Raw genomic sequence first — 17,628 nt, 5'->3', positions numbered from 1 at the left:
GTAGGTTGTCCAGGAATGTAGGTGTGAATGAAGGCCTGAACTGGACAGGCCTGGGATTCGGGAGCAGGGGACAGATGGAAAAGACCCACAGAGGATGCTTGCATTCAAGCTGGTGACATGAGAACTACTTGTGCAGAGTTTTGAAATCTTTTGCTTCATGCTCAGAGCAGAACGACCCAATTGCGAGTGTACCTTATGCTTCCATGCAGGAGATTCTAAGCCCTGGAAGTTACCAAGGATGGCCCTACCCACCTGGAACACAGAGCAGGATGGGGATAGCATAGTGTCTCTGGTCATAATCCCCTACACTTCCATCCACCTTTTCTAACGTCCGGTTTTTCCACATTTGAGTCCCATTCCTACCATGAAAGACCCTCTAAGATAGACATCCCTGCATTGAGTAATTAATAAGCTTCAATAGGATAATTCTGATAAAGCCCAACTCCCATCCCTTAATTATAACAGACATAAAATTACTGTTAGCTATGGTCTCCTCACTTAATTTTTATGCTGTGGCTGATAATGGTCTCCTATGGGATCTCTTTTTTAATTCAAAGAAAGAAAAGAAATATGTAGGGGGACAAATGGTCGGGGAGCTAATAGAAATGAACATAAGACCATTTGTCCTCTGGGCAAATTTTATTGGAGTGAGTATGCACAGTGGCTGGCAGCGAAACTTAGCATCCACAGTGAAGACATGCCTTGTTTTCACACTTGCCATTTTGAATGACCTTATAAAAATATTTTATAGAACATGGATTTCAGTGCTTGCGGAGGAATCTCTGATAACGCTGTCAAAGGGCAGAAGTAAAGGTATTATTTAAGCCAGAAAGAGAATTCCAAAGAAACACATAAGCATAATTCCAGGTGGTGTGCCATTATCGGGGGGGGGGGGGGGAAGCCAAGCATTTTAACAACTGGAAGAAGAAGAAAAAAAGTCTTTTTTGGTGTGTGTTTCAAATGAATACACTCCATGAGACATAAAGCGGTGTTTGCCTCATGATGCATATTCAAAAAAAGGATGTGATTTGTGGGGTATTTTTGAGAGGTTTTATTTGGTTGCAAATGAGAGTATATACAAAGTTAATGTTCTTTTCAGAAGGGCATTTCTTTTCATAACAGTGGAATATATGGTCAATAAAGTTGAAATTTTTAGGTTGAGGACAAAATTAAGGCATTGATTATATTTTTGGTTATGGTACATTATGAGCTGTCACTATATTGGTTCTAGTTTTTAAAATTACCCCCTGATATATATATATATATATATATATATATATATATATATATATATTTAAGATTTCTACATACTATCTCAGGTTATCTCTGGTGTATCTTTAAGGTGATCATGGCAATTTCATCCAGGAATGCCCTCTTCTCTGGGGAGTCTGAAGCACCCTAATCCCCTGCAGTCTGGTGGATCTGGAAGAGGGAATGAGTAAACCCCAGGTCATCAGATATATCAAAGGGTACCCACAGAGGAAGACACATATTGATTCTGTAGGGATGACACCTAGTCTGCATCTCCTGTCCTGATCTTCATCATGAGCTCCAGGCCCACCTTTCTAACTGATCATGAACATCTCTGTGGGCAGGTCCCTGGCAACCAGCTTTATGTGTCCCAGATCACACTGGTTATTCTTCAAAGACTGCCTCTTTCCCACAGGCCCCTGGCATACTGCTAGCATCAGGCTCTCATTCTCAATATATGCCTCAGAATCATCTCCTACTCTCATTCTTCTCCCTCATGCTGGTCTGTCCCCAACCAGTGGCCATGCCCTGTTGATTTCAGCTTCATAGTCATTCTAAGACTCCCAGTCTCCATGTTCCTCCACGTGCTCTGGTTTCACCCTTCTGCTGCAGTGGCAACGTGCTCACCCCCATGTTTCCACCCTCTCATTTCAACACATGTTTACTGAGCACCTGTTACATCCCAGCTTCTGCAGTTGGCCCTACAAAAGGTGTCTCAGTCATTTGTGAAAATAGGTTGTATTGTCTCTTTCCCAACATCAACACATCTTCAGAGGTATCACATCACTTAGAGAATAAAATCCAAGCTCCTCAGCCTCTCTCCAACCACATCTGTGCATGTATTCTTCCACAACTGAGCTCCCACCCTGCCCCATCTTTAGTGGCTACAGGGGCAGGGAGGACATTCGGGATGGCCATAGTAATGTTGCACAAGAACTTAAGGCAGCTGTCTAACTCCTGCTGCAACCACTTAGGAAATGAAAACCAAAAAAGCCACCAAGAGCTTTTGACCAAGATGGAATTATAAGGACTGGATTTAGTCTCCCACCTAAAGTGACTCCCCACGGTCCTAGCCAAGAAAAACCAAAAGAGACAAAATGTGAAGACACACCAGGCAATAAGGACAGTGATCCTGAAATATGGTCAACAAATGAGGTAAGCCCTCGAGGGGCCCCAGCTTATAGCCTCGAAGCCGCCAGGTCATAGGGGATCTCAGGAAGATCCCTGCAGACTCCCAGAGTTGGGGACATAGAGCTAAGAAAATTAGGGAGACTAAGGCCTGGGGACTAGAGTTCCCAGGACAAGAGTAGTGGAGGGAAGAGAATTTTGAGATCTTCAGAGGATCCCCCTGGAGTAGTCAATCGAATATTGATTAGCCCATGCATATGAAGAAAATATTGGAATCGTAAAAAAGAATCACAGAAAAAGGTTTAGAAATTGGTGCAGGCCTGAGAGTAGCACCTGTTCCCACCTTGTTCAGAGGGCCCAGAACACTCTTACCTCAGGAATGGGGAATACTTAGCCCTAGACCAAACTCTTCTCTCTTCTAACAAATCTTACAAACAAGATTTTCTCTCTTCACATTGTCATTGAATGATTTAACATTGGGGATATGTTTAAACATGGTATGTTAATTTTGTGCCCTATAATATTATCATTATCATCCTCCTTTTGGCTATTTTACAAGGCAGCTTTGAGAGCAAATGAGCAGGGAAAGGGGTTGCACAAAGGTGTGATCACAATAATTTACAGGAGATTGGGGAACTTTCTTAAAGGATGGTATAGATAAGAATACATTTCATGTATATATGAGTAAAACCACTGGGAAGGCTCTCAGACCAAAAGGTCATTTGGACACATACCTAGTGCATATATCAAGCATTCCATGAGGAAATACAATGAGTATATTTTCTCTTGAGGATTTGTCAACCCCTTGATTCGATCATTGAAACTAGCCTCATTAATACCATTGTCTTTTAGGTGAAAGATCCATTTTTTTCCTGATAGCTTTTTGAGTATGTACAGTATTTTGTACATTTTTGTATGAATAAGATTAGATTGGAGGAGATATCATAACAGGAATACTTTGTTTTACTGTGCTTGGTTTTATTGTACTTCTCAGATACTGCGTTTTTTACAAATTGAAGGTTTGCTTTGAGCAAATCTATTGGCAACGTTTTTCCAACATTTCCTCATTACCTATCTCTTTCATATTTTGGCAATTCTCATAGTATTTCAAACTTTCATTGTTATTATATTTGTTATGGTGGCCAGTGAGGAGTGATCTCTGATATTACTATTATGATTGTTTTGGGGCATCACAGACCATGCCCATGTATAGGATGGTGAACTTAATTGATCAATATTATATGTATTCTGACCACTCCACTGGCTAGCCATTCTGTAGCTCACTCTCTGTCCTTGAGTCTCCTTGCTTCCTGGGAGACAACAATGTTGAAATTAGGCCAACTAATAACCCTACAAAGCCTCTAAGTGTTCAAGTGAAGGGACAAATTGGATGTCTCTCACTTTAACCTAAAAGCTAGTGATGATTAAGCTTAGTGAAAAGGGCATGTTGAAAGCTCTGATAGGCCAAAAGCTAGGCCTTTTGCACCGGCTATCCAATTTGTGTACAAAAGAAAAGTTCTTGAAGGAAATTAAAAATGCTATTCCAGTAAACACATGAATGTTAAGAAAGTGAATCTTATTGCTGATGAGGAGAAAGTGTAGTGGTCTGGAAAGAGGATCAAGCCAGCCACAATATTCCCTTAAACAAAAGCCTAATCCAAAGCAAGGCCCTATCTCTCTTCAGTTCTACAAAGGCTGAGAGAGGGAGGAAGCTCAGAAGGAAAGTTTGAAGCTAGTAGCAGTTGCTTCTTGAGGTTTAAGGGAAACAGCCATCTCCATAACATCAAAGTGCAAGGTGAAATGGCAAGTGCTGATGTAGAAGCTGCAACTAGTTATCCAGAAGATCTAAGTTAATGAAGGTGGCTACACTCAACAGTAGATTTTCAATGTCAGCAAAATAACCTCATTTTGGAATAAGATGCCATCCATCTAGGATGTCTGTAGCTGGAAAGGAAAAGTCAATGCCTGGCTTCAAAGATTCCAAATACAGACTGATTCTGATGGACATACAATGAAATTAATGTTGTTTTCAGGCCTATCAATACAACATCTGTTCTGTAGCCTCAGATCAAGGAGGATTTTAACTTTCAAGTATTATTATTTAAGAAATACATTTCAAGCAAATCAAAACTGCAGTGAGATACCACCCCACACATGTCAGAATGGCTAAAATCAAAAACACAAAAAAACAATAAATGTTGGTGAGGATGTGGAGAGAAAGGAACCCTCTTGCACTTTTGGTAGGAATGCCAACTGGCACAGCCACTCTGGAAAGCAGTATGGGGGTGTCTCAAAAAGTTAAAAATAGAACTACCCCAATGATCCAGTAATTGCACTACTGGGTATTTACCCAAAAAATTTAAAACACTAATTCAGAGGGATACATGTATCCCTATGTTTATAGCAGCATTATTTACAATAGCCAAATTATGGAAGCAGCCCAATTTTCACTGACAGATGAATAGATAAAGAAGATGTGGTGTATATATATACACAGTGGGATATTATTCAGCCATTAAAAAGACATGGTAAAAAAAAATAAAAAAATAAAAAGACATGGTATATCATGGTATATCATTGCACACTTATCAGAATGGCTAAAATAAAAATAGTGATACCAAATGTGGGCAAGGAAACAGAGAAACTGACATTCATACATTTCTGTAGGAAAGTAATATGATTCAGCCACTTTGGAAAAACAATTTGGCAGTTTCTTACAAAACTAAGCATTCAATTACCATCTGACCCAGCAATTGTACTGTTGGACATTTTTCCCAGGGAAGTAAAAACTTAGGTTCACACAAAGACCTGCCCACAAACATTCATGGCAGCTTTATTTGTAACAGCCCCAAACTGAAAACAACAGATATTTCTCACATGATGCCCTAGTAAGCAAACTGTGGTATATCCACAATGGAATACAGCTCAACAATTAAAAGGAATGATCACATGGAACAGAGTGGATGAATCTTGATGGAATTATGCTGAGTGAAAGAATCCAGTTTTGAAAGGTTATGTGCTGTACGATTCCACTCGTGTACCATTCTTGAAAGGACAAAATTATAAAAATGGAGACCAGACTAACGGTTAATAGGGTTTGGGAATGAGAGATGGAGCTGAAGGAGGGGGAGAGGGGTACGTGTGTTCTGACAGGTCACCGTGGGGTGGGGATCCCTGTGGTGATAGAAATGTTCTAGATCTTGACTACATCACTTATCAGTCCTGGTCATGATATTTTACTATAGTTTTGTAAGATGCTACCATGGAGGAAACTGAGCAAAGGGTAGGCAGGACTTCTCTGTATTATTTCTTACACCTGCCTGTGAATCTACTGGTACTTCAAGGTAAAAAGTTTAATTAAGGGATGTCTGGGTTGCTCAGTGGCTGATCATCTGCCTTTGGCTCAGGTCGTGATCCCAGGGTCCTGGGATCAAGTCCCACATCAGGCTCCCCAAAGGGAGCCTGCTTCTCCCTCTGCCTATGTCTCTGCCTCTCTCTGTGTGTCTCTCATGAATAATAAATAAAATCTTTTTTTTTAGTTTAATTAAAAAGCTTGGCATTTTACTAAACTCTTCAAAATTTTGAGTTATATTTTAATTGCCAAAGATAGCCCACCCACTGAAATGTTGATGATTTCAAGATTTTCTCAGACAGTGAGTGCCTGGTAGTGATTGAAAGTGTGAAATACATCATTTAGTATCTAAGAATAATTTGATCAGCACCGTAGAAGGATAACAAATGTGTCTCTGTTAAAGGCCAGTTTTGATTATTAAAAAAAAAAATGAACAAAAAGCTACAAAAGAAAAACCTACGTGGAGTGGATGGCATTTGGCCATACTCATTACCGACCTTGATGGAAATGCTAAGGATCTGCCATGTTGTCAGATGAGACTGACATTCTGCTGCATTTTTCTCTCACAGGATCTCCTCTTCAGTGTGTGTGCCCTCAATGTCCTCTCCACCATCGTGTGCGCGTTGGCCACAGCCATGTGCTGCATGCAGATGGTCTCTTCCGATGTCCTGCAGATGGTGAGTGGGCCCCTTCCTTCCCAAGCTACTTTGAAACCAATGGAGGGGGGGGCAGTTGGGTGGCTCAGTGGTTGATCATCTGCCTTTGGCTCAGGTCATGATCCCGGGCTCCTGGGATTGAGTCCAGCATCAGGCTCTCCACAGAGAGCCTGTTTCTCCCTCTGCCTGTGTCTGCCTCTCTCTTTGTGTGTCTCTCATGAGTAAATACAATCTTGAAAGAAAGAAAGAAAGAAAGAAAGAAAGAAAGAAAGAAAGAAAGAAAGAGAAAGAAAGGAAAGAAAGAAAGAGAAAGAGCAACAGAGAGTAGACACTTGTAGCTTCCAACCAGAAGTCCCAAGGGTAATGGGCCCTGAGAGTCCATGGTGCTTGGCAGTCACCTCATGCTGAGAACCTGTACATTTGGTGCCACTAATGTATTTCTTTTAGGCATCATTGGAGTCGCATGTTAACAGAGTCCTGCCACCCTCTTTGTCCTCTGGATGGCCCCTTGTGTGTGCCTTTGAGTAATTTTAGTAACAGTCCTATAGCCCTAGACACCCTCTGGGCCCAGAACCTCCAGAGCAAAGTGCTTCCTCAAGCTGCAGAATTTTCTTTTAATAAAGGAAGGTTTTTTAGAAAATGAGTTCCTTTCAAATTGAAAAACTGCTCATCTGTGCTTTTTAGATTTGCTAATTAACCCTGAGCTCATAATTTAGTGGCGGAGTCACTAGCTGGCCATCATTTGACACTACCCACCGCCCCCCTACCAGTTCTTGGTCTTACAGTCCAAGAACTGCTGCTCCCACGGGGGAGAAATGAGAATAGAACCAAGGGTCACACACTTATTAATATACATTTATAAGTACACGCTTAATAAATAATGAAGGCTCTTCATTATTTGGACGTGAATGAAACGCAGCCCACTGTACAGTATATTACCACTAAAAACATTACAAAAACCAGAAACTGATGGGAAGATACATTCTCCAGTGCTAAGGGTAGAATCATCCGTGTGTCTGTCTCTGTCTTCATCTCTGTCTCTGTCTCTCTCTTTTTGCTTCTTCAAGACCTACCCTGCTTCCCTCTCAGTGTCTTAGGCATCTCATAAAAGAAAAAGCAAGTTATTCTTGTAGTAGGCTGTTTTATTTGCTCTTTCTTATCCACCCCATGGCAATACATCAGTTCATCAAGTTACAGGGCCAGAGAGCATCATTACCAAGATGTTAAAAATTCATTGGTTCTAATCATATGCAACGTCCGCCTCTTTGTCCCAGTGTATATCTACACAGCTGTCACAGCCGGGCTGACCTTTCTGAGAGGTGGCAGTTTTCTGAAAGGGATCTAATTAAACAGTTATTCAGCTGTGATGAACTTTTGGCCTCGCTCACCGAGGCCTCATGTTGGTGATTTTCTCTGGTGTGTTGTATAAAGGAAAGGTTAAGTACCGTGGGGTTCTACTCACCTCCGCACATTTTACTATTGATTTGTAAATACCACACCAATTTGACCAAACTAACAGAACCAAAGGGCTATCAGTGTAAAAGTTTGCCTTCCCTGGTTTGAAGCATTAGAGTGAAAATTACCAACTAAATCCAAATCAGGTGTACGGTGGCTGTGACGGCATATACAGCAATAACATCGATGCAGGGTCATGCTGTCATTCCACCATGTGGCACCTGAGTGGGCCTGGAATCAGCCACGTCTGGGTCAGAGTTCCACCTCTTCTGCATATGAAGCAAGTGACTCTAGATGTGTCACCAAACCTACCAGAGCCTTGGTTTCCTCACCTCCAAAGAGGACCTAATGGCATACCTGGTGAACATTCAAGAAGTGTGACCTATTTGACTCTTAAATGCGGGGGGAGTATTGATTTGTTATTGGGAATCTCCTGCAGCCATGACCATGAGTGCCATGGTCCTTGATCTACTGTCAACTATAAAACACCATAGGGAAGTGAGGTCTTGTCATAATGAACACAGCCACCATCAGGACCTCTGGTTTTTCTCTTGCTGGGTATTCAGGGGTAAGTTTGCTTCTAGCCCCTAGCATGGAAGTAGAAATTTGTTAAATCCCTGCTGGTGAGTCCTTTTCCCTTTGCTACCAGGGGTTATGGGACCAGACAAGGCTCTGCTCTCCTTCTGAGTCCCTGGCTGTGCTGCTGACCTGCAGCATCTCTGGGGAGTCAAAAGGGAACTAGTGGCACATGACCATGGTGCCTTGTGGGACCAGTGGGTGACCTTGGGGCATGTCACTGCCTATTTATCCCAGTTTTCTCTGCTCTATGTAAGACTGTTCATACTTTGCTGTCCTCATGGGGCCGCTGAGGGAGGAATCAGATAGTACATTTGCATGGGCTTTGAAAAACCCTGCTGGCCACGTGGAGGAGGTTGGCTTTTACCACATGGGTCAGAGGCTGGGCAAGGCTGGCCACACAGGCCACATCTGGGAAAAAGGAGAAGAGGGGAGGCCCAGGGGCTTATGGTTCGACCCGAGGGATGGAACCTGGAATTGAGTTATTCATGAGCATGCCTCACAAGTTCTTTTTAATTTTTTAGAAAAGTCTTCTGCTCTTTTTCCAGCTTTAATTTGACTTGACTTTAATTTTCTGACTTCACTTCATTAGACTACTTAATTAAAGAAGTAACATATGATCACTGAAACAAGAAAAATAGAGAGATATATAAAGACAAAGTTAATAACTTACCTTCTCCCACCTCATACTCCTGAGGAAAGTTTACAGCAAATCCTTCCATTTCTTTCTTGATTTCTTAGGTTTATATTAACATAAACAAATAGTCTATCTTCCTTGTCCCTCCTTCCCTCCATTCTTCCCTTATGTCTTCCTTTTTTTGTTTTTAAATATTAATTTATTTGGGAGAGACAGCATGAGCACAAGCAAGGGGGAAGAAAGAAGCAGACTCCCTGCTGAGTTAGGAGCCAACACAGGGCTCCATCCCAGGACCCCGGGATCATGATCTGAGCCAAAGGCAGATGCTTAAATGACTGAGCCACACAGCTGCCCCTTGTTGTCTTCCTTTTAACTACATGGAATCACACCATTCATATCACTCTGAAACTTGACTTTATAACCTGAAACTATCACAGACATCCTCTATGTCAATATACACAGAAATGTCTTCATGTCAACATTGATCTGTACCATGGATGTAATGTCAATCAATTGGCCACTTCTCTATGTGTGGGTGCTTGAGTCGTTTCTTGGTTTTGATTTTGGTTTTGTTTAGGCCTGTGCAGATGGTGCTACCAGAAGCTCCTTGCACATACAGTCCTAGCTCTCTTGGTCTACTTATGCTAAACCCATTGGTTCAGTGACCACGGTTCTCTATCCCACCCATAATGTGCCCTGCCCACTCCTCATGGCACAGCCACCCACTGGCAGCTTCTGGGGTTCACCCACATGCCAGCTCTGCTCCCAGCAGTTGGGTCACAAGTTTTCCAAGGGACAATTGTAGCTGTCCCCAAACCAGTCTAGGCCAGTGGTATTTGGCTTGTGAGTACATACTGTAGTGCTACATAAGCCAATGAAATGTGAGTGCAAAAAAGATTATTGCTTAACCAAAAAAAAAAAAAAAAAAAAAAAGTGCTTTGGAAAGATTCGGTGAAAAAGGGTCCCTAGATATATTGCTGTCAATTTTGATGTGAGTGAGACAATTAGTAGGGGTTGGGATACAACTTTTTAAAAATATAGGAGGTGTCTGCATACATGTTGTTTCATAAGTACCATTAAGTTCCAGCTCTGCTCCAAAAACAGAAACGGGAAGCAAGATAATTCTCATGATTGTCGTTTAGGCACCAAAGGCTACGAGGCACTCCAGACAGCAGACTGACTCACAGTGAGGGCCTTAGCCTGGCTCCAGGGGAACCCATAATTCCTCCTTACTTCTGGGGATTCACATCTTGGGATAATTAACCATTTTTGGAACTTATATCATGAATGCATGTATACATGAGATGCAAAGTTTGATGTCTAGCATCAGAATTTATAAGGCTGAAGTACTCTAATATGTTTGGGAAATAGTGGCAAAAGGCAACTGATTATAAAATTCAGTTTATTGATAGTTTTGTGGAGAAAGCTTTTACCTCTGTGCCTCTAATCTCACATTTTTAGTTTTATTCCTTGAGCGTAATTTCATTTTTCCCATTTTTTCATGTAGCTCTTTCCTCCTCATGAACTTTATTGCCAGCCACTTTAAGGGACATCATATGCTATTACATGTGCCTCCATTAGGCACTTGCTTGTGAACTTCATCTTTTATTATTGTCATTTATGTTCTCAACACTAGTCATATGCCCTGTAAAGCAGAACACCTCCAGAAAGTGCAGTGCCACGCCTTTCCCAGACATGCTTGCTGTGGTCTTTGCCCATGGAACTAGCAAAGGGTCAAGGGTGGTTGTAACACCACCCTCTGGAATTCCCAGAATCACTCAGATTTACCAGTATTTTCACCTCTCCAGCTCACCCCAGTGCCCCACAGAGACTGGCCCTCCTTGGACCCACAGTGATCTTCCTTGAGGTCTGGGTTTAACAGAAACATCTCTGTGTAGTAGGTGCTACTTATCTATCAGACTAGAACTAAGTGTCAGATTAATCTTTTTTTTTTTAGATTTTATTTATTTATTTTTGGGGGGGGGGTGGCAGAGGGAGAGGAGGAGAGAGAGACTCTCAAGCAGACCCACACTGAATGTGGAACTTGACTCACGGCTGGATCTCACCACCCTGAGCCGAAATCAAGAGTTAGATGCTTAACTGACCAATCCACCCAGGCGCCCCCTATATCTTAAAGGCTAGTTACAGCAGACAGTCCTAACAGTGAAAGGAATATGCTGCAAACATTTTGACTTTAAATATGCAGATGAGCCTCTGTCCACCAGGGTTTTGATTTGGGGCCAAGATCTTCTGTTCAATTGTGGGTCTATGTCTTGGTGTTTCAAGTTGTATTTCTTGTATAAACTTCATAAAAGTTGCACCATCTGTGATTTCCAGATTCAGTTCCTTTAAATTGGAGCGAGAGACCTGCAAAGTGAGCAGAATGCAGGTCTCCCCTGGATGTTTTATGACTCTTGTCCACTCCCTTATAGCTGCCTGGCCAGGACCCAGCTTGGCAGCACTTTCTGCTCAGTAGCTCTCCTTTGTCAAGTCTTTCCAAAGCATTCGACTGGGTTCTCATAGAACAAGCAAGTTCTCTCACCTGCATTCATGTCATGATGAATTACAGCAGTAATTAAACTGGCCTTTAGCTGTTCGGGAATGCACCCCTGTGCCCCGGGTAGACAGGGAAGGCACCTGGCATGCCTGGCGTCCTGGCAGGACCAGAGAGCAGCAGTGTGCCTCAGGCAGGCAGGACTGCAGGGTCTGTACCAGGAGGGGAAACCCAGCTCATCCGGTCAGTTGGCGATGAAAAGTCGATTAAGAAAACTTCTCCTGTAGTAATATTAGAGTATTTCTGCCAAGTCTCGGGAAGGGTAGAGGAAGAGGGCTATTGCCCTGTATTTCTTAGTCCTTATGGGAAATCTCAAAGATGTGGGCAATCATTCAGTAGCTAGAGTGTGGTAGGGAAGCTGGAGGGTGTGAGGGGCTGGTCGGAAGCCTGGGGAGGGATGTAAAAGGAGGCTGGCAGGCCTGCCCAGAGGAGAAAAAGCAGCCCAGAACCCAAAGAGTTCCTGGAAATTCTAGCCCCTTGTCCTGTCCTCCATCCCTTACTTCCCCACCAGCCCCTGTGGCAGGAGATGGAGGTATTAGGGCTGCAGAGCTCATACCAGTGATCTGGTCCTTTGTTTAAGCCACACAAGTCTGCCATCTGGGTCTCTGACTGAGAAGTGGTATTTCCCAGTGTGACCTGTCAGGCCAGGTGGGGTCAGGGAGGAGGATCGAGATTCAAAGGGACCAGAAATGTGATCACAGTCTCATGGGCCCTCAGTGGTCAGCCAGGGTCACCGAAGCCCACTCACCTCCTCGCACCCCCAGCAGACCCCAGGCTGTTCTTATGGAACCAAATTTTAGGGTCTCTATTGATGGGCCTTGGGAAGATGCCCTAGGCCAGGTGGTACCCCAGCCCTCCACCCTGGTTCCAGTGCACCTGGAGGGACAGCGCACACCCACGTTGGGGTTCCCTCTGCAGAGTAGACAGATGAGGAGAGGCTAAAGCGCTTCTCAATTGTGGATGACAAGCACTGGGCAGCATGATGCTTGCATCAGGTGTGTGGGCACCTCAGCCAGGTACCAGCACCACTCCACTCCACGGGGACAACCAGGGCAGTTGCAGGTGACCCACCTGGGAAAGAAGTGACAATTCAGAGCCACTTTTCCACCCACCACAGCCCGGTGCAGGCTTATTGCGCCTGGCCACTCCTTTGCCACACTTTGCATGAAGTGTGTGGTGGGTGGGCTGGCCGGGGGCATTCCTGCCAGCTCCTGAAGGATGACTAGGACGTTGCCAGGTGAAAGGGAGGTGGGGGACATCCAGGAAGAGGGAGCATACACAGGATGAGCATCCATGGAGGCAGCTTCCACCCCTTAGGGTGGAACACCGGGGTAGGAGTGGAGAACAGGAGCTCTCTTCTTCCAGGCTCCCTCTAACGCCCCCTGGTGGCAGAGCCCAACAGGGAACCAACTGACCTGGGAGTCTGGGCCACGTGGTTTGCAGACTTCCAGCCCTAGCATCTCAGAGCCATTCCGAGCAGTGACCTTGGGCTTAGAGATAGACCCCACCTCATTAGAGAGAGATATTGATGGCGGGGGGTGGGAGGTGGGGGTGGGTGTATGTCAAGTGTCACTTGCAGGCTTCCGCCTGGGAAGGCTGAGGAACCTAGGTGAATAGGACAGTTTGCAGCAAGCTGGTCTTGAGTTGCTTCCCCAAAGATGGAGCCAACACACCACTGGAAAGGTGATCTGGAGTTTAGAGCAGAAGTGGTTAAACCTGTCATTTAGCCCTTAAAAAACCTCTGGTGTGTGGCAGCATCTACAAATTTAAACCTGCTAATAGAATCATCTGGAGCGCCACACCTCTCTCCTTGAAAATGCTTATTATTCCCATTCCTGGTGGGATTGTATGTGTAATAGGAAAGCATTTTGGCTTTTGCATTTCATGCTTGAGTGTGCTATTGATTTTTCTAATTTCTGATAGAGACTAATTCAAAATATGTCCCTATTAGATCTCAAGGACATTTGGCCTTGTCCTAACTGCTCTGCTTTGGGCAATAAGCATCAGGGCCGACAGCTTTCCCAGGCAGAGGACGATAGACACACATTCAGCTCATAGCCACTGACTCACCTCTGTTTCACATAATTAAACAAAGCCATGGCTCAGGCCTGCTGAAAAGGCAAGGAACGTGCTCTGTGTGCTAAGAAACCCCAGAAGAGACAATTTCAGTCCGATGTGTTATGTGTGTAGACACGGTCACTATTCTTTCTCCGTTAATCCAGAGCATGATAAATTCATGGCATTTGATCACATTCAGGATCATGACCTCACCCATGCTTGTGCAGAAAGGTCCTACCAACCCAGACTCTTATCAAGTCCAGACCACCCTACCCACTGCTACCAGAAGGCACATCCTACCATGCAGCTTTAATAGCGCTACTCCCTGGCTCTAGCACCCTCCCTGGCTCCCCAGTGCCTCCAGAATTAAGAATTAACTTCTAGAGTCTTATATAAATTTGCTTTTCTTAAACACGTTTCATCAGCTCACCTGTTCTTCTTGAGCCTGGTGTACCTTCTTGTAAGCCCACCTGTTGAAATCCTACCAATTTTCAGAACCATTCAAGAGTCATCTTCATTAACCCTTTGTCGACTCCAGATCCCTGCACAGTGCTTGGAGAGCTTGTTTACTAGCGGAATTGTCCTTGCTCGGCCATGTATAGTTGATTGTCTCACCCATCCCTCACCCTCCATGCGGTGGGAGGTCCCAGTGTTCGAGTAGCACAGAGTCTTCCTGCACCGGCAGGCACCCACAGTGAGGTATTAATTGGAAATAGAGGAATGGCTCAGACATCTCCATGCCACAGGTAACCTCTGGGGAGCAGTGACCAGAGGATGGGAAGTTATTGGCCAGTGCTTCCCATGGGCAGAAATGGAAAACTAGGCAGAGGTGGGGTTCTTTTTGTTTAAGCAATTTTACCTGTTTGCTCAAGCAGCATCTTGGCTTTAAGGTTGCACCCAGAATGTTCTGGAGCTCATGATTTCTTTTCCTGAGGGAAAAGTATTTTACCAAGTTTACGAATCCTAGGACCGAGAAGTATTCATTCGTCCTGTGTGTCCAGAGGGACCCATAATGAAATATTTGAGAAATGTTCTGTGAATGGGTTAAACAGATTTTTTTTTAATACAGACCTTCTCAGGGCTTTTAACACACTAACATGTGTTATAGGGCTCCAAGAGGGGAGAACGATCTGTAGCATTTCCCAAATTTCTTTCACTGTAGGAATTTGACAGGGGGTTGGAGATGAACATCTGGAAGGTCTGGTGTTTTCTCACGAATGCACTTTGGGAAGGGCTATCTGAATTTATGGATGTCAGGCACCCTTTTGACCCACGGGCTTTGAGTAGTATAATCTGAAGAGAAAGATTTCAGGGTGGGAATAGAATTAAAGACTCCCCAGACTATTTCTCCTGAGAACGGAGGCATTCTGTGTAGCAGTGCAAGAAACAAAGCCTAACGAAGGAGTTTGGGGGCGAGGCATTCCTCATGGAGCCATCATTTTGAAGCGTGTGTTTCGCCGTCATAGCCCGATGGTTTAAATTACATAAGTTCTGAACAGACCATTAAAGCTTATGTGTAATCAGCTTAATTAGACACAAGCCACACAAGATATCCCGAATAACTCTGGATCTCTCTGTTTTCTAGTTCCTTCCGCAAAGGGCGCATTCTGCCAGCCCGGCCTGCGTGACCCCCCATGGCACCGTGCTCCACCAGACCCTGGATTTCGATGAGTTCATCCCCCCGCTCCCACCTCCGCCCTATTACCCGCCAGAGTACACCTGCACGCCCACCGCTGAGGCCCACAGGTGGGTCTTGCCGCTGATGGTGGCAGCGACCCTCGGGGATGCAAGGGAGGTAGAAACAGTCCAGGATGTGGAATAGGCGATAGCCGTGCTTGTTTGCACTGGGGCAGTTGAGCCGAGGAGAGGGGACATCTGAAAGGCGTGTTTGATTAGAGAGTAGAGCATGAACGGTGCCCAGTGAGAGAGCACTGGCTTAGAGAGAGAGCGTTTCTCTGGCTCTCACTGCAGTGAGAAAAAACACAAAAAGCAAAACTAGCCCGACAAGAGCGGCTCTGTTATGTTCTCTTGAAATGCAAAAGTGCCATTGAGTTATGGTCATTAACATGACCTGCAAAATTTAATTAAACATTTAATCGGCTCTATGATTATTTTCATTTTAATGGACAGGGCCAGAGAGTTTATTGAAAATGTCAGTATCTCTCCAGGAAAAAAGAAGAAACAAAACAAAACGAAAAAGCCAAAAGGTAAAACTGCCTAGCGAATGAGACTTTTATTTCAAAAACACAATGAGTATTTGACCAGGGGAAACCCTGATGAGTGATGGTCTGATCGCTTTTAAGAGAAATGTTAGCAGTACAGGCTCCTTCTCCCGGGAGCGACAATGTCATGGTTCTGCCTTTTCAGGGGCCTCCACTTGGACTTTGCTCCCTCTCCATTCAGCACTTTGTATGATGTTGCCATCAACAGCCCCGGCCTGCTCTATCCTGCCGAGCTCCCCCCGCCCTACGAGGCCGTGGTGGGCCCGACCACCGCCAGCCAGGTGAGACCTCAGCCCCAGACAAGCCACTGCCCTATATATAATAAGGCCCACTCCTTGCGTTTGTATTTCTCTCTGTGGTTTTGTGGACAGGAGGCAGCAGGCTCAGAGAGTAGAACCTGCAGAAATCCCACCCCAGGCCTAAGGATGCCAACCCAATATTTGTGCTGTTCCCCCGCAGCTCCTTTCAGATGCCCCTGAGCCTCACACCGGCTGGTGGTATATCTGGGGACACAGTGCAGAAGGAGCTGGAGCAGGTTCAAACCTGGGAGCAGAGACCCTGGGGATAGAGCTCAGGCCGTGAACCACATACTCAGGGCACCCCGGCCTATTTCAGCTCCGTGCCTCTGTCATTGTCCACAGGGGAGGTGAGACACCAGTCCAGGATCCCTAGTCCTGCCTGATGCCTGGCAGCTGTAGGCCAGGGAGGTGCCAGAGCCACCAGGTGGATGTAGTAGGCCTTCTCTGAGCCGGGGGAGCCAAGCCCTCCCACCACCTTGGGGTTCCTGACCCACAGTGGGCATGTGCTGTTGGCAGATCTGTTTCCTCGTCTGTAAAATGGGGATCATAATAGTACTAAGCATATAGCAATGGATCCAGCACAGCACTTAACACAGAGCAGGTTTTAGCAAAAGTCAGTTGCCCATTTTACAGTACCGTTGTCATTGTGACTGTTATCATCACAGTTGTCACTCCGGCATATCGAAGGCCACTAGCCAGGGCAGAGAGATGGCAACACTGAAAAGTTCACACAGCACCCGAGTGCAGGACTGGCTGCGGGAAGGCCACAGGGTTGGGGACACATGTGAGGAGCACAGCAGATAAGCAGAGAAGGGGCACATTTAGGGAACTGAGAAATCCTGCCAAGGCAAAGGCTGCAGCAAGTTCTGAGGTCTGAGCGCGGGGCAGAGGAGAGAGTAGGCAAGACCAGGACCAGGAATAACTGAAGGGCATCATAGCACTCTCCGGAGCCCGTCTGCACCCACATACCTTGGGACTTCTCAGCAGCACCCTGAGCCACCTGCCAGGAAGGGGTGCAGGCCTCAGACTTGGCGTAGACCTTCTAATGTCCTCTGACATCCTGGACCCACGTGGTGAGTGAGAAGGCCAGGAGACGTGCCCATCCTTTCCCGAGCCACCCACTCAGGAGCTCCTGGCCCACAGGGACGTCTGTGGGTGGAGAAATTTTTGCATGATGGCTGATCAGACTTAGCGTCCGCAAGCCTCTGAAGATGATCGCATCCCCAAGGGAGATGACATTCTGCAGGCTGGACAGTTGTGGGACTGGAAGAGAAGGCAAGATGTGCCTACCTCTAGGCCCAGCGGGATGTTGGCCACATGTTTGTTGCAAGAAGGATTGTCCTTGAGGGTCACCTGGGCGGGACTGCTCACCCTTGCACAGGCGACAGTCAAGGGCCTTCTCTCCTGCTCTTGCCCTGGAGCATCCTGGACCAGCTCATT

The 17,628-nt window shown here is 45.3% G+C and overlaps 1 protein-coding gene across 8 annotated transcripts in view; it reads left to right on the top strand.

The window, feature by feature from the left end:
• The window catches only part of ENTREP2 (endosomal transmembrane epsin interactor 2), a 443,586-nt gene that overhangs the window by 406,801 nt on the left and 19,157 nt on the right, over positions 1 to 17,628 (top strand). For all 8 annotated transcript variants that reach the window (XM_072737076.1, XM_072737072.1, XM_072737074.1 and 5 more), the window contains 3 exons: positions 6,301 to 6,408; positions 15,253 to 15,413; positions 16,035 to 16,170. In XM_072737076.1, the coding sequence (XP_072593177.1) occupies positions 6,301 to 6,408; positions 15,253 to 15,413; positions 16,035 to 16,170 (405 nt within the window). The remainder of the gene's footprint in view (positions 1 to 6,300; positions 6,409 to 15,252; positions 15,414 to 16,034; positions 16,171 to 17,628) is intronic.

The sequence above is a fragment of the Vulpes vulpes genome, chromosome 14 (genome assembly GCF_048418805.1).
Source record: "Vulpes vulpes isolate BD-2025 chromosome 14, VulVul3, whole genome shotgun sequence".
In the NCBI taxonomy this organism is placed as follows: Eukaryota; Metazoa; Chordata; class Mammalia; order Carnivora; family Canidae; genus Vulpes; species Vulpes vulpes.
Note: the sequence above shows the minus strand (reverse complement) of the source record. Positions and strands in the feature narration are given on the sequence as shown.